General features: G+C 45.1%; 1 protein-coding gene across 1 annotated transcript in view; it reads left to right on the top strand.

Moving 5' to 3' along the window:
- The window catches only part of LOC135896953 (FH2 domain-containing protein 1-like), a 55,341-nt gene that overhangs the window by 13,290 nt on the left and 16,373 nt on the right, over positions 1 to 25,678 (top strand). Inside the window, exons 4-10 of the mRNA XM_065425504.2 lie at positions 210 to 425; positions 1,150 to 1,446; positions 2,272 to 2,507; positions 5,309 to 5,409; positions 7,235 to 7,305; positions 20,128 to 20,235; positions 24,339 to 24,554. Of these exons, the coding sequence (XP_065281576.2) occupies positions 210 to 425; positions 1,150 to 1,446; positions 2,272 to 2,507; positions 5,309 to 5,409; positions 7,235 to 7,305; positions 20,128 to 20,235; positions 24,339 to 24,554 (1,245 nt within the window). The remainder of the gene's footprint in view (positions 1 to 209; positions 426 to 1,149; positions 1,447 to 2,271; positions 2,508 to 5,308; positions 5,410 to 7,234; positions 7,306 to 20,127; positions 20,236 to 24,338; positions 24,555 to 25,678) is intronic.

The raw sequence follows: 25,678 nt of genomic DNA, 5'->3' as shown, positions 1-25,678 counted from the left end.
TGCTCGATTTTGCTGTGAATTTAGTTATATATATGCAGGTACCCTAATTTCATTGTATTCTGACTACTTCCCATTGCGTAACATTTTTACCCTTATAAAAAGCCTCCCGGCAGTTCTTTAACGTCGGGACCTCTTACCGTATCACGTTTTTGTTTTCATGCCCGAATGTTGTACGATGACCCAAATAAACTGGCCCCTCCCAACGGCAGGCGCCAGCGCCGGCACCAGCGGTCACCTTCGCACCGCCGTCGGGTCCGAGCACGTCGGGGGCGCCTCCTCCGCCACCGCCGCCACCGCTGCCGGCTGCACCGCCGCCTCCGACGGCGCCTCCGCCGTCGGAACCGGCGCCGTGCCTGGTGCAGTCGTGGCCGCAACCGGGAAGCAAGATGCGCACGCTCAACTGGAACAAGATACCCGCGCACAAGGTGCGTACCTCCGCATGGCCGTCCACCCTCGGCAACTACTTGCCAAAGGGTAACGCCGTCGATTCGGAACACGCGAAATGAGAAACAGGCTCCCTTGCTCGAGGGTCTCGTCGGATACGTACTTTGGTCTCCGAGCTAACTCTTTCCTGCGAGTATAGGTACTCGCAGGAAAGAAGCTGTGTGTGTGTACGGACAGAGACAATGGCATCGAGCGAGGGTTGCGTAGTTGCGCGAGGATTTGTGACTGACTACGCCTGTATCTTGCGTAAGCTTGTATGTAAAACCTGATAAAATAGGCGCTCGCTATGCGACATACTGATTGGGACAAGTCTTTGTACATTTGAAGTAGCATAACATGCTCGAATTCGTGTCATTGCTTTCTCCTGTGTCCCGTTTACACGAAGTTTTAAACGTATTCTCTTTCTATCTCGCCCTCCCTTTCTTTCTACTGTTTCGTCAATGCATTCTTCGCAGGCAATTGTTGCCTCGCATTGCCTTTCCATTGCCCTTTATTTAGCACAATATGTTGTTTTGCTTGGAACGTCATAATTTAAACTCATTAGCAGTGCCGTGTTTTGAAGCATATAAAGCTGGATTTGGGGATCTGCCGTGTCCTCATTCTGTACCCAGTTCTGCTTCACTCAGCTCCCCAGTGGAAACATGAAAGCGATCAGAAGGCAAACATGCCGTACTCAGCTTTCTGCGATCTCCTGTATGACTGCAGGTGCTTGCCGGCGGCCGCAAGAGCCTGTGGCGGCGCATCGCCGAAAGCCACACCGGAGGCGAGTCACCGCTGGACTTCGCGCACCTCGAGGGCCTCTTTTGCCAGCACCAGCCGTCGCAGCCGGCTACTTCGGCACACGCCACGGGCTCTGTCGGAGGCGGCCTCAGCTCTGGCGGAGCAGGCGGCGGAGCGGGCAGCGGCAGCGAAGCGGGAGGTCGCGGCCCACGTGACCCTGCGTCCGGCCGTTCGGGAGACGAGGCACCGCTCAGGATACTCGACGCACAGAGGAGCCTGCAGGTCGGCACCCGGGGATGTATTCTCAGTCGAGGGTCACACGATGAACCTGTCTTAGGTTTATTATTGACACGATGTAACCCGCGAGTTGGTGCACTGAAGTGCGAACACTCAACTGGGCCGACATAGTAAGTCTTACCAAATACGCGACCCTCTTTAATAAATTACGCTTTACTCCGTTATTACATCGCCATGAATGCCATGAAGAGGCCGGAGAGGAAACATAGGCTTCGGGAGTGGCACTTTGCTCGATGAAGGGTCCTCAAGTATACCACACCTGGAAGAATGAACAGCGCAAATGATAGTTTGTGCTAGGTACCGATAGGGGGCTATAGACTCCGTTGCAAGCGTCAACCTCCTCGCTGTAGCGCCGTCTTTTTCTGGGCCCTGTAACGCTGTCTCGAGCGGAATTTTTTTTGTCCCTTATCCCCGTAACCATGTCCCTATTCTGCGAGCGTAAAACATGAATAAACTTTGCCACCTATTTTCCCGCAACGCCTTGCTTTCGTTTACTGAACTGTGTAAGCAGCTAATTAACCGATCGACTGACTCTTAAGATGACTCATCGTCGTGGTTGTTCTGTAGCTATGCCGTCCTGCGGGCTAGGTACAAGGTCACTGGTTTTATTACTGGCCCCTGCGGTCGCATTGCGATGCACGCGAAAGCACAAAAAATAATCCGCTTCTATACTTAGATTTAGATGCTCGTTAAGGTATCCAAGCTGGTCAGAATTAACCCGCAGACCCTTTCACCGCGGCATCGCTCGCAGCCTATGCGTTGTTCCGGGACGTTAAACTGCGGCATTTGATTATCTCGACTCTTCACCAGGTGGGCATCTTTCTGAAGCAACTACGCGGCCAGGCGGACGAGGCGCAGCTCCTCGAGATTCTTGGCCGCGGAGGAGGCGGCGGGGACAGCCTGGGCGCCGAGAAGCTGCGCGCGCTGCAGGCGCTGCTGCCGGCGCCCGAGTCGGCGACCGCGCTCGAGACGGCGCTGCTCGAGCGGGAGCCGGGACAGCTGGCGCCGCCCGAGGCCTTCCTCGCGAGGATCTTGCGCCTCCCAGAGTGAGCAGAGCACGCGCAGCCTTTCTTTCTGGGGAGTAAGCCTCGCGCAAAGCAGTCACACGAAGGTTCGCTGAACAGTGAACACCAATAACCGGCTCGCTAAACACCAGCAACCGGCTCCAGCTGGTAACATCACCGACTGGCTGATTGGTGTACAGGTTGGATAGCTGGACGAGTCAGTAAGGTGGCATAGCTATAGTTGCATAATTAGTTGCGGACGATGACAGAGAGAAGAACATAATACGACCGCCTATAGGGGAAGGGAGAAGGGAATAGAAATTTCAAGCTGAGTCCTTTCAGTTATGTCTGTATGCATGTGGCGTTCTAACCAAGTGAGCGATCACAACGTGTGCACAACGTGTGCCTAGTAATGCAGCTGCATCTGGGGGTGTAAGAACGGTGCAAGAAAAAGCCTTACGGAGTGTCACGTGGCATTGAAGCGGAATGCTAGCAACGGGATATGAGGGTATGAGGGCGTATCAGCTGACAGCGGGTCATTAAGCGGGGACCTTCCACGTATCCGTTCTTCCAAGTTTTTTTTTTCAGTTCAACTTGACCTTTTACAGATATTTAGCGAAATATAAAAGCATGACATGACTATGGTTGAGCGCAGCACATGCACCCAAATGAGAGCGCGTCGTACCTTCCTTTCTTCGCGCCAGCAGTGCTCCATGATCCCCAGCTAGCTCGACTGCGGTGCGCTAAGTTTTGTTGGTTCTACTGCTTCACTGCAGCTTGAACGGTAGAGAGGGACGGATAAAACAAAATTATTTAGCTCTGAGCGTTTCGCATCCTGAAGACAACCGTTATACGAATGTACCTTAATATCAAGGGGAGGGGAGGGGAGGGGAGGGGAGATAGATAGATAGATAGATAGATAGATAGATAGATAGATAGATAGATAGATAGATAGATAGATAGATTAGATAGATTAGATAGATATATAGATAGATAGATAGATAGATAGATAGATAGATAGATAGATAGATAGATAGATAGATAGATAGATAGATAGATAGATAGATAGATAGATAGATAGATAGATAGATAGATAGATAGATAGATAGATAGATAGATAGATAGATAGATAGATAGATAGATAGATAGATAGATAGATAGATGCTCCCGTTTCTCCAGCAAATTGCTTGGACTGTCGACGGCTTGCATATATTGCATGGGTGACATCTGCTAACTGGATAATCTCGGAATATGTCAGTACTTATCAACCACGTTCGGGAAGTACAGCAATAACTGTAAAGGAAAAATATTTCATCTGCTTTGGTTCTGATCACGACCTTATAGTTTTTGGGACAACGAAAACTCGACATTTTTGTGAGTATCGTCGTACAGAAGCTGTTTGTGTCGGACTGTGGTGTCATGGCACATTATCTCGGGCTTCCATATGTTCGCTGATTATGGTAACAGATACGACTATAATCCAACTTCACGTGATAATTAAAGACTCAGACAGTTGTTCTTCGCCAATGGTGTCTCGATGAATGATAGGCTAGTCAGCATTTCAAGTACTTGTGGAAGCGCGAATTATCAGTAGAAAAGGTCGCCTCAGGAAACTTGGAAAGTGCTGGCGCATTACTGCCGTGTACAATGGGGGAGAGAGAGATTAACTTTAATGAGAGAGAGGCTGAAAATTTGGCGTACATTGCGTTTTACTACCAATACGGGAGGACAAAAGCATGCCGATGTACGCAAGCGCCACACAGATCCGTAAACTAATTTGGGCCTTTTGCATCGCTGATCATCTCGGCATATTTTAGGACAGTGGTGCGGGCCATATCAATCAATCAATCAATCAATCAATCAATCCATCCATCCATCCACCTATCCATCCATCCATCCATCCATCCATCCATCCATCCATCCATCCATCCACCTATCCATCCATCCACCCATCTATCCACCCATCCACCCATCTATCCACCCATCCACCCATCTATCCACCCATCTATCCACCCATCCACCCATCCACCCATCCACCTATCTATCTATCCACCCATCCACCTATCTATCTATCTATCTATCTATCTATCTATCTATCTATCTATCTATCTATCTATCTATCTATCTATCTATCTATCTATCTATCTATCTATCTATCTATCTATCTATCTATCTATCTATCTATCTATCTATCTATCTATCTATCTATCTATCTATCTATCTATCTATCTATCTATCTATCTATCTATCTATCTATCTATCTATCTATCTATCTATATCTATCTATCTATCTATCTATCTATATCTATCTATCTATCTATCTATATCTATCTATCTATCTATATCTATCTATCTATCTATCTATCTATCTATCTATCTATATCTATCTATCTATCTATATCTATCTATCTATCTATATCTATCTATCTATCTATCTATATCTATCTATATCTATCTATCTATCTATCTATCTATCTATCTATCTATCTATCTATCTATCTATCTATCTATCTATCTATCTATCTATCTATCTATCTATCTATCTATCTATCTATCTATCTTATAAATAAATAAATAAATAAATAAATAACCACGAGTAAATAACTAAGTGGCACTTACGGTAGAAGTCAGTAAGGCAGCACCTGTGGGCCCACATAGAAGCGACGGTGTATAGGAAGTTTAGGAGACATAAAAGCTGTCCTTTACTATATATATGCGGATTGGTAGGCTAAAGAGAACTGTCTTGCATAAGAAATTTGGTAAATTCTTAAGCGGTGAATACCCTCATGACTATTCCTTTTATTCTTCTCTTCATTTTTTTCTCGCGTGTTTATCGTCTTTAGCTATCGACTACGCGTGGAAAGCCTGCTTCTCCAAGAGGAACTCCCCACGATCGTCGCCTCACTCGAGACATCCATGACTTGCCTCAGAAATGCTGCCAAAGGTGAGGTATCCCCCTTGTTCTATTGGTTCTTTTACGGGCGTTTTCTCCTCAGAAATGTGTGTACCGCAATACTTAACCCTGTTATCAATAAATTGGTGTCCGTTAACGTAGTTAACATATGGTTACGTATCTCCCAGTGAGTTCAACTGTAACAGAAATTGCACTGAACGAATCAATGTTTTTCTGTCAGCCCCTGCGAGCTATCTTGCAATGAGAAGGCACCTAGAAATGATCGGCTGAAGAAAGTCGGCGGGATGTACATAAGAAGTGTCCGCAGAAACACTGCGTAGGAGAACGTTCTTAAGTGTGTGGCTGTAGAGTAAGGTCAGCGAGCCAAAATAATCTTAAGCATTCAGTGACCTGGCCATTACACATGACACAGCATCGTTTTCGGACGCAGTATACTTGAATCATTGTCTTTTGCCTGCACATTTCTGCTTGAGCCTTGTCGGTGCACGCAAGCTAGATAATATATTACGATGTCAAAAGAGTAGTTCAGTTCCAGCCGCCGCGAATTACGTCACTTGCCAAATACAGGGAATATCAGAACTTTAACTGAAATGAAAAGAAAGTGGCCTGTATTAGTAACGCTACAAACGCGCAAATTTCTACTTAATAATGTATAGAGCCTCATTTCTGGAAGTCGTACGTACCTACGCATGTACGTATGCATGTACGTATGCATGTACGTATGCATGTACGCACGCATGTATGTATGTACGTACGCATGTATGTATGTATGTACGCATGTACGTATGTATGTACGCATGTACGTATGTATGTACGCACGCATGTATGTACGTATGTATGTACGCACGCATGTATGTACGCATGTACGTACGCATGTATGTACGCATGTATGTATGTATGTATGTATGTATGTATGTATGTATGTATGTATGTATGTATGTATGTATGTATGTATGTATGTATGTATGTATGTATGTATGTATGTATGTATGTATGTATGTATGTATGTATGTATGTATGTATGTATGTATGTATGTATGTATGTATGTATGTATGTATGTATGTATGTATGTATGTATGTATGTATGTATGTATGTATGTATGTATGTATGTATGTATGTATGTATGTATGTATGTATGTATCAGAACTTTGAGAATAGGAGTGATGCATTCTACCTGAATCTCTCTACGCCACATCAATTATAACAGAATAGAATTGAATGAAATGTAACGATGCGGAACAGAACGGTACTGAAAAGAACGGAATCAACCAGACTAGACTACAGACTTATTGCAAGAAAACTTAGTGGAATGGAATGCAATGAGTACACCACAGAAATGGCGCGTTACATTGAGTCTTCAATACAGTAAGTACGAGTTCAGAAAAATAAAACCCTGTCCGGTTCCATTGTTTACAGCCGGTTACCACAGGGAAACGACGGCGCAACTTTGTGAAGAGGTAGAGCGTTTCTGTGGGCAGCATCGCGCAATATTACGCACAAATTTGCGCTATACCGGAATTATAAGCCCAAATCAGAATTTAAATCCCTAATATTATGTAGCTCAGAGGCTCAGAAGAAGGTCCTAAATAGGGCATTTTCTGTGCGAATCTTTTATCATTCGTTGACTCCTAATTCACTCCTCATGCGTTCACTCCTTTATCATGTATCACTTCTTCAGTACTACGCTTACTTTGTAACAAAACAAAAATATGTAACAGCTTTTGAATAAACTCGAATACTAAAATCTGAAACTCGGTAAACGAAACTCTGGCGCTGGCGATGGGTATGCATTGCGATATGTGAATTTGCCTTCGGCATTTGAGACAGAACAGCTCTGTTGCTTCGCTACGCAGAAATACAAGACTGTAAAGCCCTGCATGAAGTCCTCTACATGATTCTGGTGGCGGGAAACTTCCTCAATTCGGTACGTATTACGAACGTCATACTCACGTGTCTTTATCGCAACCAACTGCGCCTTATTCTCGATCGTATTCACTCTTTTTTATTTCTTAGCCTCATTTCCATCCTCTGTCCTGTCCTTAAATATTTCTCCTCCTCTGCATGTTAACGAGCGGCAGTCGGCACGATTTTTCTTATTGTTCTTTGTGCTCTACATTCAGTTTCAAGATAATCAATTAATTATTTGATTGATTGATCGTTTCAAGTGAAAAGGGGCTAGCCGTCGCCACCAAAGGGCGACAACTCCTCTGTTTATTTACATTTAAATGAAAAAGATTGAATGACTGATTGGTCGATAATGATCCATCGATTAAGTTTAGCGACCATTGCCTTGTTGTAGACGCCTTAGTGGAACATTTCGGTTTAACAACTGCCACTTGTAATTATTTACAAGTGGCAGTCCTGATGACTAGACGCCTTAGTGGAACATTTCGGTTTAACAACTGCCACTTATAATTATTTAAAGTGTCCTGCCCTGATGACAAAACGCCTTAGTGGAACATTTCGGTTTAACAACTGCCACTTGTAATTATTTAAAGTGTAACAAGTTCTCAGCCAACAGAGTTTTGTTTTGCGGTTCAAATGCCTGTTGGGAGTCGAACCTGCAAATCTGTGCTCAGCAGTAGAATGCGGTGCAGTAAAGTTAGTCGTCAGAGAGCCACAGAACAAACAGCCGTACACACAGTGTACAGTCGCACAGTTGCAAGACGGAGGCGTTTCGCGCCCCATCTTGCGAAAGCTTGGTACTACAGGCTTCGGCGAACGGAAAAGGAAAAAAAGAAAGCGCGCGGAGCGAAGCCCTGACGTTCAACTTGCCGATAATTTTTCCCCCCGCCTTCACAGCATATACACGTGCGGTCATTGTTGCATATAGTTTCAGTTCGCGCAGTAAAAGCGAGTACCCAACGCTAACGAAGAGACCACAGTGTTCATCAGTTGTGTGCGCGAAGCTTAGGTATCAGTTTCGACAAACAGCGCTATAGTGCCAGAGCTTTGATTTCGTGACGCATATGCGACCTATGCGTCACCAAACCAAATGCGTTGGCACATACTCACAAAGAACTCGGTTTTTATATCACTGAGGGTCACGGTAAGTTGGCTGGCGGATAAATGGTTCCCTTTCTTAATATAATAGGCTTCAAGTATGATTATTTTAACTTCGTGTTTACGTTTACCTGGTGCAGTAGTTTTGTCATACATTGGGAGACGTTAACACGACGCACAGTAGACACACTGGGGTGAATATCTGTCCTTGCTGCCTACGTTTCGCTTGTTCTAACCTAACATTGTCGCAACGGCCCGTCTGCCCAGCGTATACGTTCTCACGCGACAGGGTTAGCAGATACACCACACATATATAGACAGCTTTATTGAAGGCGCCGCCATTTTGCGATCACAGCGCCGTCTATCTTCTGGCGCCATGGTTGTGTTGGATCGCACTGGAAAGTGCACTGCGAACTTGCCGTTGATGACGAGGGACAACTTTTCGCGCTTTTCCGAGAGGTGTCAACAAGTTGTTTGATAGAGAGAGAGAGAGAGATGCAAATTAGAGAAAGGCAGGGAGGTCAACCAGAGTTAAAGCCTCCAGTTTGCTATCCTGCACTAGGGGAAGGGAAAGGGGAAGTAAATACGGGAAGAAGAGCTGAGACAAAAAGAAAGGCGTGGAAAGAAAACACACACAAGTTGTTTGGATTGAGAAACTTCTTAGCGTGTTTTCACTAAGCTTTTAGTTTCGATATAGCCGCAATATCGAACGGCGACGGGCCTAGAGGCGCTCCGAAGCTCTGCCCACGATCGGAATAGGAGGTGAGTCAAGTCTGACCATTGTCGATACGTGACGTTTACATGTAACCTGCTATTATTGTATTTCTAGCCTTAAACTCTATATCAAGGTATCCCTCCGACAACAATCAGAGGTGTCTCCATGTGTCATGCGGTGTGCCGCATAAGCGTACATGCCAATCCAGGTAGCCGCGGAGCTCCGAGGAAATATGTTTTCCTAGATTTCGTGTTCCTAAAAACTTCGCAGTACCATTTTCTAAACATTGTTTATCTGGCACCCGGACATGAAGCTTTACAACCTGAAGAACTGTAAAATCACTCGATCAAAACAGTTCTTTCGATAAGCTAATTTTATCCATGTTAACAGCCGGCTGTTAACATGGATAAAACGAGCTTATGATAGTGGCCGCGAATATGCCACGATCAACCAGACGTACGCGACGCGTTGAAATATTATGTGCGTTCTGAGGTCTCGAGTGGTGCCTGTGCTTGCAAGGGCACCTCGCCTACTCAAGAGAGATGCAAAACGAGCTACTCTTTGCTACAGCAACTTCATTTTCTGCAGTAATACAGCGCGCGATGAGCGGTGTCGACAGCTTGCTGGCGAGATTCGGAAGCATGGGAGAAACCATGTGAATTAGGGCCGGCCGGCACACGGTAGGCATGGCTTTGGTTATATAATGGAAAAGAACTCGCCTTCATTTCTTAGTCGGCACGTACTGTTTCATAATACGTCCTCGGTCAACTTCCGCCAGAACGTTGCTTGCCAAGCATGATAATCTTGGAACACGTTTGTACAAAATAAGTTTAATGTGCATGCACGAAGAAATAGTTAACTTCATAACATTCGCAATGGTAGACCGACTCGAATAGGCACCTTTCTTTCATATCCCAGTTTGATCATGGGTGCCAAGTTCGTCGCCGAGCGCTCACTGGGAACAAAACCTTCCGAACATACACGCGATGGCATCAAGTCCTTTCTGTTTATGCTGGCAGTACAAAGCGGACACTTTTCTGCTATTGCAGCCGCGGTGTCCACAAAGTCGCCGCGGCTGAAAATGCATTTCACGCTTGCTTCCGAAATTTATTTTTGCGGCCGAGCACAGAAGAGTGGTAGCCCGTCAACCTTGAGTCATCTTACATGGCAGAAATACTAGGCAGAACGCGTTAAAGTCGCACTAATTCGCAATTAAACCGCTACCTTTCCAAGCAGTCGCTGGGCGAATACGGAATCCGCACGTACCAGTGCGAGATGGAGAGCGGCGCGACGCGCTGGTTCGAGGCTACGTTCCTTCTCGCCGATAGAACGGTCTATACCGTGCTTAAAGAAAAAGTGTTTCTGCGCTCAACTTCGCACAAACATTATCATTTTATCAGCGTCGTCAGTGCTGACGACTCATCCGGGCAACAGGAGAGCGTCCCCGTTTCACAACGCCACACACGCGTTGCCAATGGCAGGTCGTAAAAACAAAAGAGCAAACAGAGGCCTCTTTTCGAGTTGTCTTTCATTCGCCAGGACGTACTTAGAGTAGTGCGCAGGAGGAAACTTGCGCTTCACTCTGGTAGTCGTTTTCATTCTTCATTCTACCCGCCGTGGTTGCTCAGTGGCTATGGTGTTAGGCTGCTGAGCACGAGGTCGTGGGATCGAATCCTGGCCACGGCGGCCGCATTTCGATGGGGGCGAAATGCGAAAACACCCGTGTACTTAGATTTAGGTGAACGTTAAAGAACCCCAGGTGGTCACAATTTCCGGAGTCCCCCACTACGGCGTGCCTCATAATCAGAAAGTGGTTTTGGCACGTAAAACCCCACATATTATTATTATTCTTCATTCTGACAGTGGAGCGACGATACGCTATACAGGGCCGGTATATTGTAGCGATGCCTTTTCCGATTCTATTCCTTTTCAGACTTTTCGCGCTTGGCCAGTGGTCAGAGCGACCATCTGCCCACATTATCAACGGGATCAGGCGGCCGTCTGTGGTGCATGGATGATAAGAATAGCATAGAATAAGGCATAAGGCATCGCTACAAAATAGCGGCCCAGTACACGAACAAAGGCAAATAAGAGTCACTGTATGAAATCGATATTTAGAGCCGGTAAAGCGGTCAAGCAGCCAGCCTCTTTGACCCTACCCGCTCCTTCATTATTCAGAGATCGTGCGAACTTATCTCGGTATATATTGCCACCTTGGCGCATAATGCGGCCTATAGGCGTATAGAATAAGCAAAGCCCTTCCGTTAAGCGAGTTCATTCATGAAAATTCAGTAAGCGCGCGCTTTTAACGCGATAGCGTTAAGGAGCTCGTGTCGCAGAAAAGCCGGTGTCGTCGGCGTCGGGTGTCGGCGTCGGCGGCGTTGACCGTGAGCGATAAATCACGGCAGGCTCTTCATAAATAAAAAGCAACTTCCAAGATTGGCCCGGTGGGAATCGAACCCGGGTCTCCGGAGTGTGAGACAGAGACGCTACCACTCAGCCACGAGTTCGTTGCTTCCAAGCGGTGCAAACGCGCCTCTAGTGAATGCGGTGTTGCCTTCGAAACCAGCCGTGGAAAGTTATACTGCGGTGTATATCGGTAATTATGAACATGTAACGTACAGAAGTCACAATTACACGAGTTGCGAAGTGCGTTTCCGTTGCATTTCTTTTGCGCTTTCCGCACACGCAGAGCCATCTTGCGGCAAACACAGAAGACCCCCTCCTCTCAATGTACGGCGCTGCCCCGACAGGAGGCGCGCCGCGCGCGCATTGGGACCGCTGCCAGGCGCGTCGCGGGACTCCCTCTCCCCTGACGACGCTTCGCCGTGCTTCCGGTTTAGATTACTATCTATCTCTCTGCCCGTGCCGATCACGACGTTTGGCTGGCGTAGATCGTTTTCCCTCCGAGACACCGAGTTCTTTGGTTCGTTTCGTTCGCTCAGGCGCACGTTTCGTTGTCGCGCCGAACGCTGCGTTGCTCGACGTTCACCGCGTGATAGGTGGGCGCTAAGTCCGATGCGGGGCGCATCGTAAGTGATTGCTGTGCCGTAGCGCATTGTCTTATACCCCTTGGCGGGTCGACGGGAACGCTGTCGCGTCCCACTCTTGAAGGCGAAGCTTAAGCGTCCTCCAATTTTTATTTATCCCGCTCAAGCGGCGCGTCAGATGAAGAGCTCGAGCGTCCGGTTCGGTTTCTATTCATAACATTGTGTGTGTGTGTGTGTGTGTGTGTGTGTATATATATATATATATATATATATATATATATATATATATATATATATATATATATATATATATCAAGGGGTAGTTTGCAAAGGGAAAGAAAAATAATTTGGAGTTTAATAGACGCATGAATAGAGTAGCTGATATATGCGTGGAAAGGAGGAGAAGTGCATCTGTATGGGCGCTGTCTTTGTGCGGAGCTCTGATATTTCTGGTTTTTTGTACATTTACGGTCAGCATTGACGACGACTGACTAACAAGACGTCGGGTGAAGTTTTAGCGGGCCGGACGCCTTACAGATACGACGTTTCTTTTTTGAGGACCTGGCTGTTACCCTGCTACTACGGTGGTCGGAAGCCGAGAACATCGTCTCTAGCCTTATGCTCGTCCAAGTGTAGCCATCCATATGAATGATACTACAGGCCGCAATTAAAAACCAGGGGCTTTGCAGGCGTCACAAAGCTTCATAAAGCCGGCACGTTTAGTTCTCCACAACTCGGAATCAACTTCAGCGAATTCAGGAATAATGGCTGACGGTGAAGCCGAGAGCAAGAAACCTCGCCTAGAAAACAGCAAGTACGATGATACAACATCGAATTATGAGCTAAGTCATGAAGAAGAGATGGGTGAAGATTCACCATTTACTTTGGTCACGTATAAGAAAAAGTGAGCCGAAGGCATTCCGATTGTCTTTCACCCAACAAGTGAAGGTACTAATTTTTGGTAAGTGAATCCAAACCGAATGTCTGCTGCAATAGTTTCCGCTGCCAAAGAAAAAGCACAGCCTTTCAGCACGACTGGAGGTGGAAGTTTCAGTGTCAGCGTTGCTTCCTTAGCATCCGCAAAACGCCTTTTGATGCTCTCAAGTGTAGGCGGCCTGGAAGTCAAGCCCTTCATCCCAGAGTCATACACGCGAAACGAACAACTCCTAGACTTCTTGAAAGGTGCAGGAGTTATATCGGCAAGCAGACAGGTAAAGTATTACCGCCAGGAAGATCGAGCAATAAAGTTGCATCCACTTCACACAGTAATTCTGACTTTCAGGGACGATCGCCCTATTCCAGGAAGAATTTACTTTAGGAAGACTGCCATCACAGTTAAGTTATTCACTGTATGCAGGTGATATGCGTATTTGAACATCTGGGTCTAATGTTCAATTACTTCAGATGGCATTGCAAGACGGCATAAATATCATTAACCAATTTTTGAGAGAGAGTAATGGTTCTATCACACGCAAAGACAGCTGTATTGCTCTTCACTCGGAGGCAGTTAAAAGATTTCACTCTTAATCTGGAAGGACACCCTCTAATGATTGTCACACAGCATCTATTTCTAGGCATAATACTTTATAGGCAGCTATCCTGGGCACGTCCCACATGAAAAGAACTCCAAAAGGAGGTCAATGCGACAGTGACTTTACTTTGCAGACTTCCAGGCACATCATGGGGCGGATCAGTATCGTCCATGCTTACTATTTACAATGAATTATACGACAAAAAATGCGCATTCTGTGCCCATCTTACATGGACTTTCCCACACGTCAGAAGAGCGACTTCAAAGACTTTTAGCTAGAGAACTATACGCATATGTCTAGGAATTCCACGAGCGACTTCTAGCTGTCTTGTAATAGCTGAGTCTCGCCAATCACCATTTCCAGTTATGAGAACTACAGAAACATGCCGACGTTATTTCCGTTTTAAGACACAGCATAAAAGCCACCCACCCGTTGGGTATAGACATAATGAAACGAGATAGAAGTAATGTTCGTAAGGAAGTTCGAAAAAATCTTCATATATTGCGAAGAAGTGAATTTTGGAACTCAGACGTCAAATATCCTACATGGCTGCTTACATTTCCAACAATCAAGTTGTCAGTTGATGGGATACTCAGAAAAAGATGTTTATTCAGGCTGCTCAACAACTAGCACTTTACCAGATATATATGCGGTATTCAGGATACAGACACGTCTATACAGATGGCCCCAGTACAGCAACCTCTTCAACTTCAGCATTCATTATACCGCACCTCAACACACAAGAATCATTTAAGTTATGTCCTGCGACTTCGTCCACAACGGCTGAACTATTCGCAATCCTATGTGCGATAAAATTTATATTGTCAGTAAGAGAGACGCAAAAATGGGCAATTTTCAGCGATTCACAGACGGCTACATCACTCTGCAGCAGAAAAGGGAAGACATTCAGTGACAGTATAGTATACGAAACACTTAAAGACCTCACAAAGGCAAGCCAAGCGAATCATGAAATAGCATTCCGGTGGATACCAGGGCATTGTAACATTCCTGGCAACGCAGCAGCCGATGAAGGAGCACGACAAGCGCACCTCAAAGATGATGTGGTTCTGCTCCTGATATCAAAGAATGAATTACGCTGCATTATAAGGACAACGTTTTTAAAATGTGTAGAAAGACGTGGTTTGACCAGAATTCTAAGAGCTCGGATTTGAATCATATTGATCTGTTTATTGAATTCAAATTTTCATTGTCATTAGGCAGAAATGTGAAAACCCTTATTCATCGATTAAGGCCAGTCACTGCCTACACAAAGCATTTCTTACACAGAATTGGCCGTGCGGAAACCCCCGAATGTGATTGTGGATTTGTAGACGAAGATATGCATCACGTTCCTCTAGATTGTCCACACCACAACACACCAAGACGCCGACTTATATCAACGCTAATTACATTAGACCGCAGACCTTTCAGTTTAAAGACAATTTTGGGTCCTTGGCCAACAACGTTCTTGCAGAAGAGCGCTTTAAAAGCACTAAAGGCTCTTCTTGCAGACAGCAGCATTGTTGGCCGTTATTAACACTTTTATTATTCCTTTCATTTCAATGCTGTATATATGTGTCTGTGGATTATGTTATGTTGACTGTTCTGTTGTGACTATATGTTATAATGAATTTACACGATGTAAGTACCGCCCGCTGACTAGAGACTGTGTTATTAGGCAACAGTACAATTTGTATTTTTCATACTTTTTTTTACAAAACCGTGGAGTCATTTTACTTGTATATTGTAGGTACCATGTGTTTCTTACATCATAATGTTACTGTGAAAACGTTGCTTGACAAGTCCTTGTGCTTGTATGGAAAGGCTATTTGATAAGTTTTATTTTATTTTATTTCAAAGTACCTTACAGGCCTTAAGGGGAGCATTGAGTAAGGGGGGCGTCATTGAACAAATGACAAGAGAAAACAGATATATGAGCGCTAAAAAATGTACTCTTGTACTAAAAATGTAATCTTGTACTCAGCATGTTGTAAGCTAGACCCATTCAAGAGCTAAGGAGTAGCCGGCGCCTTAAATTATGCATCAACGTCTCCTCATATCACATCAATAAAAAAAAAAAGCTGGTATTCGTATTAGCCAATCGTTCAAAGGCTCAAGCAGAACCTCTTTCTAATGTAGTGCTGTTCACGCACTTGGTCACACTCAGTCCGTTTCTTCCCACTCTCCCTTCCTTACTTCTATTCCCCTTTCGCTTTCACCAGCGTAGGGAAGCCAACCGGCCTGTTGATTGGTTAACATCCCTGCTTTCTTTTTTATCTATCGCACTCTCGCTCCACGTAATGCAAATAATAAAACTTGCAGTTCAAGAAATGTCATGAAGCATTCGATATTACGTCATGTTGGTTGCCCCGTGCGACTGCGTAAACATGGTTATCTTAAAACTCGCCTCCGTTCTGCAGGAAAGTTTCTTAATGCTCATCGATCTCATTTTGTGGAGATTTTGCTGCTTAGATAAAAAGCAACAAGCTCGATAACAAATTATTCGGCACATATATATTTACTAAAGCTGGAACACAAAGAGTTTTACTTTCGAGGACAAAAGCGGCTTGAGTTCCGCTTACATACGCATGCCGCTTGGCTAGCGTACAGCGAAACAGCAACAGTCAGCACCGCAGGCAAGCTTTCTAAAAAGAAACGCAAGACTTTGGACTCTTGACCGCGCAAGCCGCTTACGTCCTCTTATCTAAAATGCTGTTATTTGCAAGTACGGACTGAATCTGCACTGGAAACGGCTTAAAGAACACGACTCACCTTGAATCGTCAGCTACAACACGAGAATGAAGAAAAAAAAAGAAAATGGAAAGAGATAAGGAAGGAACGAAGGAAGGAGAAAAAATGTTGCGGTGACAGAACACTACAAGAAAAAAAAACTGTATAATTGACGAATAAAAAATTTAGAAACTGTTCTAGATCACTTTACGTCGTAAGAACGCGCCTTTGTATATCTTTTTTTTTGCAAAATTCTCCTCAATGGGAGTTTTGCCGCATTGCCCAGACGTGGCTTTGCGGCCATTCCTAGCTGGGAAATTATTGTATAGTGCTGACAGGTAGATGCGCTGGCACTGCGCGTCGGTACATCGACTTTTCTTGCTAGGATTGCACTTATCTTCTTGAAGTACAGATCTGACTGCTTCATTAACGCTGTATTTTGCTTGCGAGATCCATGACTTTAACGCTTTCTCAAGTGCTCCCGTCTAGGAGAACAAAGCATACAAGCAAGCAGCTATTGACTTTCAAGGGAGTATACGAAAAAAAGAAATACCTCTATGTACTTAAGGGTACTCAAACGTTCTCACAAATGCTCGTAAAGCTCGCATGGGAGGCTCAATGTAGTAGCTTCTGCAATAGAACAAATTGAGATTACGTTAGACGAACGCCCATTCGAGCGACCAAAATAATGCTTGTCCAGTGCAGGGTAGTCAAGAACACTCTGTCTGCCCTAAATATTTAAGACTAACAACAAAGTCCAAAGCTACCACTCGATTCGTGAAAGGCCACCGTGTTCACCTCGTACTTCACGAAATGTATTATGCAGGATATTGCTTTGCAACGTTTCCAAAAGCAACTTCGCCGCTCACCGTGATTTCTTTCACCATGGCCGTGTGGCTTCGGTTGTGACGGTTTTCGCGGCAGAAAGTTAGGTTCAGTGTGGCTCTTACTGGGCTTATTCACTCTGGGAAGGCGGGCTTGGCTCAGTTAATGCTGATGCTAAGCTTGCACCTGCCTCGCATGAGAAACAGTCATTCTGCAAGCGGGCTTACCTACACATCTCACTGACCCCAACTAAGATGACGGAGCCTGTGTATTATTCAAGCGAAGCTTTCTTTGCGAACTCTCCCAGACATTGCTGCCCATGGCTACCGCCTTGCCACATAAGTTTGTGGATATATATGCAAAGGTTAGATGAAGGTACCCGCGAAATGGCTCATATAAACTTTGTATGCTGACCACGTATGCACTGATATGCTCTGTGAAAAACGAAGAAGGAAGAGAGAAAATAAGAAAATGAGAGAGATAGAGAGAGAGTTCCTACATGAAACTTGCACATATAATGTCAGCTCACCGATATCTCGGCAGCACACCGATCCTTTGATAAGATGGTTAGTAAGATTCACAAATTCTTTTATTTACATTCATTTCTTTGATTCAGCCATTCGGTATGTGCCACTTGGGGTGTTCCCGTTGTTAGATAATCCTCCCGAATGGGTATGTGTCACTGTGGCACGAGAGGTACAATCCTTAAACCTTGCTTGATACGTATGGTACTCCCATGTGCATACACATGTCATCTCGAAATTGTGCGCATCGCCGTTAGTCGTAAAGCATTTAATGTCGCTTTACTGAAGCTTCGCTTCGCATAGATTCCAATGTGTGAGTTGCATCTGCACATTTTTACAGCGAAGCTGTTAAGGGTTACTTTCCCCACTATTGTGTCCATGTGTAGAAAAAAATCCCGAAGTTAGTCCAATGTCGGGCCGACCACGGCGGAGCTGAAGCAGGAGTTAAGCACTCCCCATACGTGGGCCGATCCCGAAGATAGTGCAAGGCCGGGCCGACCCGCGGCGGAGGTACAGTCCGCCATTAAGGGGCCCACATACACAGCTTCGCTGGTCATCCTTCTTCACTAAGGGGAAGGGCACTGTTTTTTTTATTAAGCACGGACAATATCGCAACCCATTTTCAAAACCCATTGCTATCGAGTACTGTTTCCGGTTATGTCGGTTGCATTGGACGGATCAAACAGCAACAGTTTCTCAGACCTACGCAGCCCCAAACGAGAGTGAGGAAAGAAAAGACAGGGAGACTAACCAGACGCACGTACGGTTTGCTTCCCTGCACTGGGGGAAGGGAAAGCAGGTTGAAAAGAGAGAAAAACGGACGCAGAGACCTGCCGACTTCAAGTACTGTAACAACGCCTCCGTTGCCTTCTGCACCAGCGACGCGAACGGCCATGGTCCAGGAATCTTGGCTTCTGAAAACGGTCTTGAGTCTAGACGGCTTAACGCTGAGTGGAGAGGGTGGCACTGGACGTCACAACGAACCCAAATGAAAATAATTCAAATCGAGTGCCACAAAGGCCGGTAATTAACTTCCGCGGATAAGATAACGCTTTTGGAATTCCATCTGCTGCCGCGCTCATTTCATTGCAAATTATATTTGATTATAACAGTTCTTTACATTACCTTTGGTGCTGTTGCGTCCTTGAGAACATGTCATTTCTTTGGCTTGGTTCTGGTAATTCTTTTTTCTGGCATTGGTATGTGTGTTGCTGTTTACTTAATTATACAGGTACCTACAGCGCCCAATTGGGCATTATTGCATGGGGAGCAAACTATGTGAATAAAGTGGGAAAATAAGTGCAGTACAGAGAGGCACATTAATTATACTTTTTGGCACAACACAGGTGATCAACTTCATAATATTCGTTTCTTGCCTCTCTCTCTCTCTCTTATTCTTCCTTTTTAATTTTTTTTCTTTTCTTTCCATTATGTTTGTCACATTGCTGAAGTTCTTTTTTGCTGATTCTTCCCGGTCATGCGCAGGAGCCTTGTGCAGACGGGTTGCAGTAATGTGCATGTCGGTCCATGTTGAATAAATGCGCATTCAGATGAATAAACGGAGTTTTAAAGATAAGGTTGCACCTTTTGGGGCTTATTTTGCAGCCAAACAATAATGTTCATCTGTATAGGGAGCGTTTCCTTTCTTTAATGTTGTGAACTCGCAACTTTCATATCACAAGCGCTTCGTCACGTTGATAGGAGTACGCCGTTTGTGACTTAACAGTACCAGGCATGCAGCATTGATAATATGTATGAGATGTATGATATAATAATAATGTAATATATATGAGAAGCTCAGGTGGAACAATTGCAAGCTAAGCATGCCAGGCTGACCCCTCCTGCTGCTGCTGCTACACCACTACCACAATCATCATTAAGAAAGGGAAATTCACGTAAGATAGATGGCGATTATTATTTGAAGACAAGATAAATCCAAATGGTGCAAACTTTTCTTCCACTGTGATTATACTCTACTACGACGACAGCGGACCACCGGTGGCAAATAGCCCATGAAAAAAAGATGAAAATAAATTCTGGGGTTTTTACGTGCCAAAACCACGACAGGATTGTGAGGCGCGCCGCAGCGGGGAACTCGGCATCAATTTTAACACTCTGGAGTTATTTATAGTGCACCTCAATCTGCGTACATGGGTGCGCTTTTGTGTTTCGCCCCAATTGAAATGCGGCCGCCGCGGTGGGGATCAATCCCGCAGCTTCGAGTTTAGCAGCGTAACGCCGTAGCCACTAAGCTAATTCCACGGAAGGCAAATAGCTCGTTTATGTGTTCGAAGGCGACGGGACAATTTGCGCAAATATTTTCATTACAGCTCAATTACCGCGCAGCTCTGGACTGAGCTCATCGACGGTTTTCCGTGTGCTCTGTACTCTGTTGCCAGATGTGTGGTTCTTGTACGTGAAACGCAGGGAGGATACGCTGGCAACGCGGCTGGCTTCCAGGTGATGTCGCTGCTTAAGGTGGCCGAGCTGCGCTCCAACCGACCTGGCGTGGGGCTACTTCACTACGTGGCACAGGTGAGCTATCGTTCTGGAAAAAGCAGACTTGCAGTGTTTCATCGGGAACACACAAATATTCGAAGTTTCGATTACAAATCAAACTACACACTACCTATTCGTATTCGTACGCGTATTAGAAAAGTAACTAGTCAGTATTTTCGAATATATTAAACTAACCAAATATTTCGCAACAACCGATGTTAAAGCATAGTTACTCCTATTCTTCTGTTAAACAAAGTATCGCTAATCATCAGAAGTGTGACAGCGACAAATGTTTTCGAAGAGCCGCTAAACAACTACGGTGTTTTTTAAAGTACTGCAGAAACAAAATTAGTAATGCAAGCTTTGTTTTCGATTTTGCGGGAGAAGCCTACATGACAACTTGTGATTTTTGCTTGTATTCTCTCACTTTATGTTTTTGGTAGTTTAGTCAGGTAGCTGTGTTATCTTTACCACTATGACCTGCGATGTTTTCCTTGCAACGGGACCTTTCTACACGTGTCTAGGGCACATAAGTCCTTCTGCGACTTCTTCATTTTTTCTTCACAGCTTCTGATCTTCTGAACTTGGCGTTTTTCTTTAAAGCTGGTCATACAGTAGCCATTTTTTTCTTTGAAAGTTTGTTTGCAACAAGCCTATCAAGTTGTTGAGAGGCTATTCGTGCAGTTCTTTAATGTCTTTCCTTTTTTTGCGCTAGTCAGCCTTTCTTGCGCGACCTTCTTTTCACTGGTCATTACAGGCCTAGTGCCTAATTAAGTATACCGAAATGAATATTTCTGCTATAAATATAGGCGACTGTGCTTGACTGTTCTATAAATCATTCGATATTCCATTCTTGCTATTCGTATTCGATTCGTATTAGAAAATGTTGACATTCCCCTACCTCTACTTTGAAGCTGTGTATTTTTCATGTTTTGAGATATGTAATTAGACAATTTTCATAAGACAACTTTATCAAGGTAGACAGGAAGCTTGAACATCATGGACAAGAATAAATGCTGGCCATAAACTAATAAATATTGAGCAAGCGAGACTGACGAAACATGCGGTGTGGACAACGGTTCATTGACTCTCGCATGCATGCAGCAACCTCGGTTCGTTACAAATTACCGCATGTGTGTCGGACATTCGAGAATATGAACACAAACACACTCGCTCGCGTCGTAGAACAAGTTAGGTGCTCCCGCTTCACCTGCTAAATTTGCTGTGCTACCTTATGCATGTAGGCATACCTTATTTTAGGAAGGTCAGCTTTTCAGTCAGGATATTTCCTGCCTCCTGTGCACCTTGCTGCCTTTCTTTACCGGCGTTCCGATATTCTATCTCCGTACATCCCTTCTCTATTGTTTTCGAACATGTGACTATGGGTTAAGACTAAATCTTTTTGTTATGCGTCGCCATTCTTGCGCCATAACTAATGTAGTACGTCGGCTCATCTCAGCTCAACACGTCGTTTTAAGAAGACAAAAGGAAAGGAGCTAACAGAATTAGCTGCAGAATTATACCGGTGCCACGCGACCACTTTTGATCGTGATCAAGCCCAATCCGCATAGAAATTCATGGCTGCGATTGGCTCCTTCGCGTAAGCTGCGCGAAGGAGCCAATCACGACTGTGAAATTCCATCCGAATCGAGCTTGATCGTCATAAAAAGTGTGCCGTGTGACACCTGTATCAGTCTGCTTCTCAAGCCTAAGCGTGGAAAAGTAAAGGCGGACATGAAAGCCTAAGGAATAAGGGCAGTCATGCCGGCGTGCGATCACAGCCTGTCGAATGAGTAAGCCTGACGTCTTTAAAAAATGAGGACAACATCACTTTTGCTGCACAAACGTCCATAGATGCCAAGGCTTGCAACTCTGCATTAAAAAAAGTGAGTATTTGTTGAGACTATCGTAGGTGAATGTGGGGGTTTCTCTGTATTCGCGAAATAGAGGACTTATCATTGATAAAACGTGCGATGGCCTCCTCGGAACCACAAGCTTCAAAGGGACGACTGTTCGCTGTGTCAATGCGAGACGCAACAGCGTTTGTGAACGTAGAGCCAGAGTCCTTAGACAGAACGGAGAGGTCGATTCCTGTCGTTAACACGAAAGTACAGCTGCCTCATGTTTGAATTATACTATAGTTGTTTCTGCAGAAGGCTGAAGAAAGAAGTTTAAAGATTGTCTTTAGCAGATAGCGCAATTCTATTCCTTGAGCTAGAAATCGAAATGCGTAATTAACTACTTACAAGAAAACACTAATTCAATTTTAACTAATTACCTTTGTGCACATCTTGCAACTTACAAACGATAGCGAGAAAGTTCGCGAGGCGGATCCACATGGCACAAATTCTCAGGATGGCACCAGTTTCTAGATATTAATTCTAGAACATTGTGAAGAAATACATTGGCAGCCTATTCACTCTTCTACTTTAATGCATAAAACGGCGTTTCGATAAAAAAGTAAATGGAACAACAGTGCATTTTTAACGCAAGTTTCATGGCTTATATCTGGAAAACGCTGCCATTCAAAGAATTCTTTGCAAGTGTATATGCCTAGCAATTTCACCGGCTACAATTTGTAAATTGCAATATGTGTCGTAAGGAAATTAGTTAAAACCTAATTAGTGAATGTTAATAGTCAATCAGTTATGCATGTTGATTTCTCATGCAAATAATACGCGCCTCTGAGTAATCCAGCTCAAGGACTGGAATTGCGCTACCTACTACCAACTATCTTTAAACACTTTTGACACTCTTCGCAGAAGCACCCGGTATATTTCAACGTTGCCTCAGCCTTATGTGTGCCTTCCCATCATGCAAAAACGAGAGACTTTCCACTTTAACAACATTATGGCAATTAGATTACAGTTCTTTTATACACAATATCCTGCAACGGTGGAATCGTGCGTCTGCGAAGCAATAAAAGCGCTGGTGCGTTTCTTGAAATCCACCAGCGTAAAATATGACCACTTGTGATGAACTGAACGATGCATTATTCGGTTCATCAGAAGCGGTATACTTTCGCGGTACTGTTTGAATTTTCTGGTTTCCATTTTTTTTTCTCTTCTTTCTCCTTTTATTCCCTTTACCCCTTTCCCCAGCACAGGGCAGCCAGCCGGTACTTACACTGTTTAACCTCCCTGTCTTTCCTCTCCTTTGTCTCCTCCTCCTCTTTCACTGCATGTGTGTCCGTGATTACTGCGAACTTTCCCCTTTTTCTTATCGTTCAGTTTCCCCTTCCGCAATGCAAGGTGGCCAACCGGGAACAGCCTGGTCAACCTCCATACCTTACTCTTATTTCTTCTCTTTCTCCCTTTTAACGCTGAAGCACATGGATAGAGAGAGATAGGAAAGGCAGGGAGATTAACCAAAGGCGAGTTACCGGTTCGCTACCCTGGACTGGGGTGGAGGATGTAGGGGTTGGAAAAAGGGTAGTGAAAGAGAGAAAAGAACGCCGGGAATAGATAACAGAAAAGGCGTACAATCACAGGCGCTCAGACGGGCCGGTTGATCTCAAAAGGCGCAGTATAGTATTTGCACGGCCTTCTGATGCGGCGGTAAGTAGCGTAGATGTTTCAAAATTATTTCTTCCATCAGAGGCTGATCGTCCACCTGGTTCAGCACGACGGTAAGCGATTGTCTCTGCACACTGTACTGCGGGCACTGGCAAAGAACATGCCGAATTGTTTCCACGTCTGGTTTGCGAGAGCGGCTTTAACTCAAGTACTGTCCCTACACGTATCTACACCTTCTCTCTCCCTTCTCTCTCCCTTCTCTCTCTACTCCTTCTCCCTTCCGCCACCGTAGGGTAGCCAACCAGACCTTTGACTGGTTAACATCCATGCCTCCCTATATTCCTCTCTCTCTCTTTGGAAGGAATGTGCCATATATGCTATTTTACTCACGACCGTGCACAGAAGAGAAATGGGAAGAGATTTCCCCGACTCTTGTAGGAAGCCTAGTGCAGTGTTCGACGGAAACCTGTCCGAAGAAGAGGGAACATAATTGATATAAAATATGCTTTGCAACATACACGCATTGCGAACGAAGGACCCATATGAGCGTCGAAACACCAATCGACACTGTTTTCTTTTGTTTGTATTTGGTGAGTGCATGTGTTCACACCGGCGATCTTGCAGGAGGCCGAGCGCGTGCAAGTCCTGGGCCAGCAGGGCTTCGACTCGGTGCTGCCGTCGCTGGAGGCGGCCAGTCGCGTGTCGGCCGACCAGGTGCGAGCCGACGTTTCGGCGCTCGCCGAGCGCCTGGCCCGGCTGCAGGGGGACGCGTCGAGGGCGGCCGGCCGCCCCTCGTCCCGCGACGAGGCCTTCCTGGCGCGCACGCGAGCGCTGCTCGAGGTGCGTGGGTTCGCGCGCGAGGGCAGCACCGTTGCTTTCGGTGACGCATAAGCGAGTCCCGCGTCTCGCGTAGGGGTGTGTCCTCAGCGCAACCTAACACGTCCAATCTATACGTGGCACCAACACGCATCGACGCCCTCTTACGTCGCCTCGGAACATGCTTATGGCAAGCGCTTTTTGTTTTGAATTAGCTATGCAACATGTTCGTGCTCCACGACGACGAGGGGGTGTACCACGTACTCCTCGAATGTTCCAAGCACATTGCGCATATAAACTGCCCTTAAAAAAAAAAAAACTTCGTTTACTTGAGTCATATCGGCTTTTATCACTAGCGAAGGTCCGTACCCATAAACGTATAGTGCAATCAGAAAACAATCAAAGCACTTGAACGATTTTTTGAAGACGCTGGCACATGCGACGTATATATACTTTACATTACAGTGTGTGATCGTGAGTTTTTCATTCGAGTGTTTGAAACGAACTTGTGTATACCTCAGACATACGTGGACTTTGGTTCAGATGAAACTTCGCGAGGAGGCTTCCAGCTTTGATGTCCATATATATGCATATTCTTGTTCTATGTAAATATTGCCTATTGCAAGGAATTTTTTTTTCTTATATCAAGATAATTTCTACTTATATAAATAACCAATTGAAGAAGAGTCGCCGTCACCAGCGAAAGGCTACAACTCGTATATAATATATATATATATATATATATATATATAGTAAACGCTCGTTAATTCGAACCGCAAGGGGAAGCCGCTTCAGTTCGAATTAACGAAAGTTCGAACTAACGAAAGTGAAGGAGGGCAACAGTACACTGCGATTTGGAAGCAGTAGGGCATGTCTGAAATTTGGCGTGTCAGAAAGTGATGGCGTGTGCCGCGGGCTCACGCCATCTTCAAGTCCAAGCTGGGTCCGACTGTGCCACACCACCGATGTCCATCAAAACGAACGTTAGCCGAGGCTTAAAACCATCACAATGAATCGCGACGGCCGATACCTCCTAAGCTGAAAACAGAGGTGCACAACCGATGAAGACTGCCGAGACAAAGACGCTGAACATGTGAAGGTAGCGAAGGCCCTGATTCGTTGGTTCTTGATTGCAAGCGCAGCTGCGA

The sequence above is a fragment of the Dermacentor albipictus genome, chromosome 3, assembly GCF_038994185.2.
Source record: "Dermacentor albipictus isolate Rhodes 1998 colony chromosome 3, USDA_Dalb.pri_finalv2, whole genome shotgun sequence".
Taxonomy (NCBI): domain Eukaryota; kingdom Metazoa; phylum Arthropoda; class Arachnida; order Ixodida; family Ixodidae; genus Dermacentor; species Dermacentor albipictus.
The sequence above is the reverse complement of the archived record's forward strand: the minus strand, read 5'-3'. Positions and strand labels throughout refer to the sequence as shown.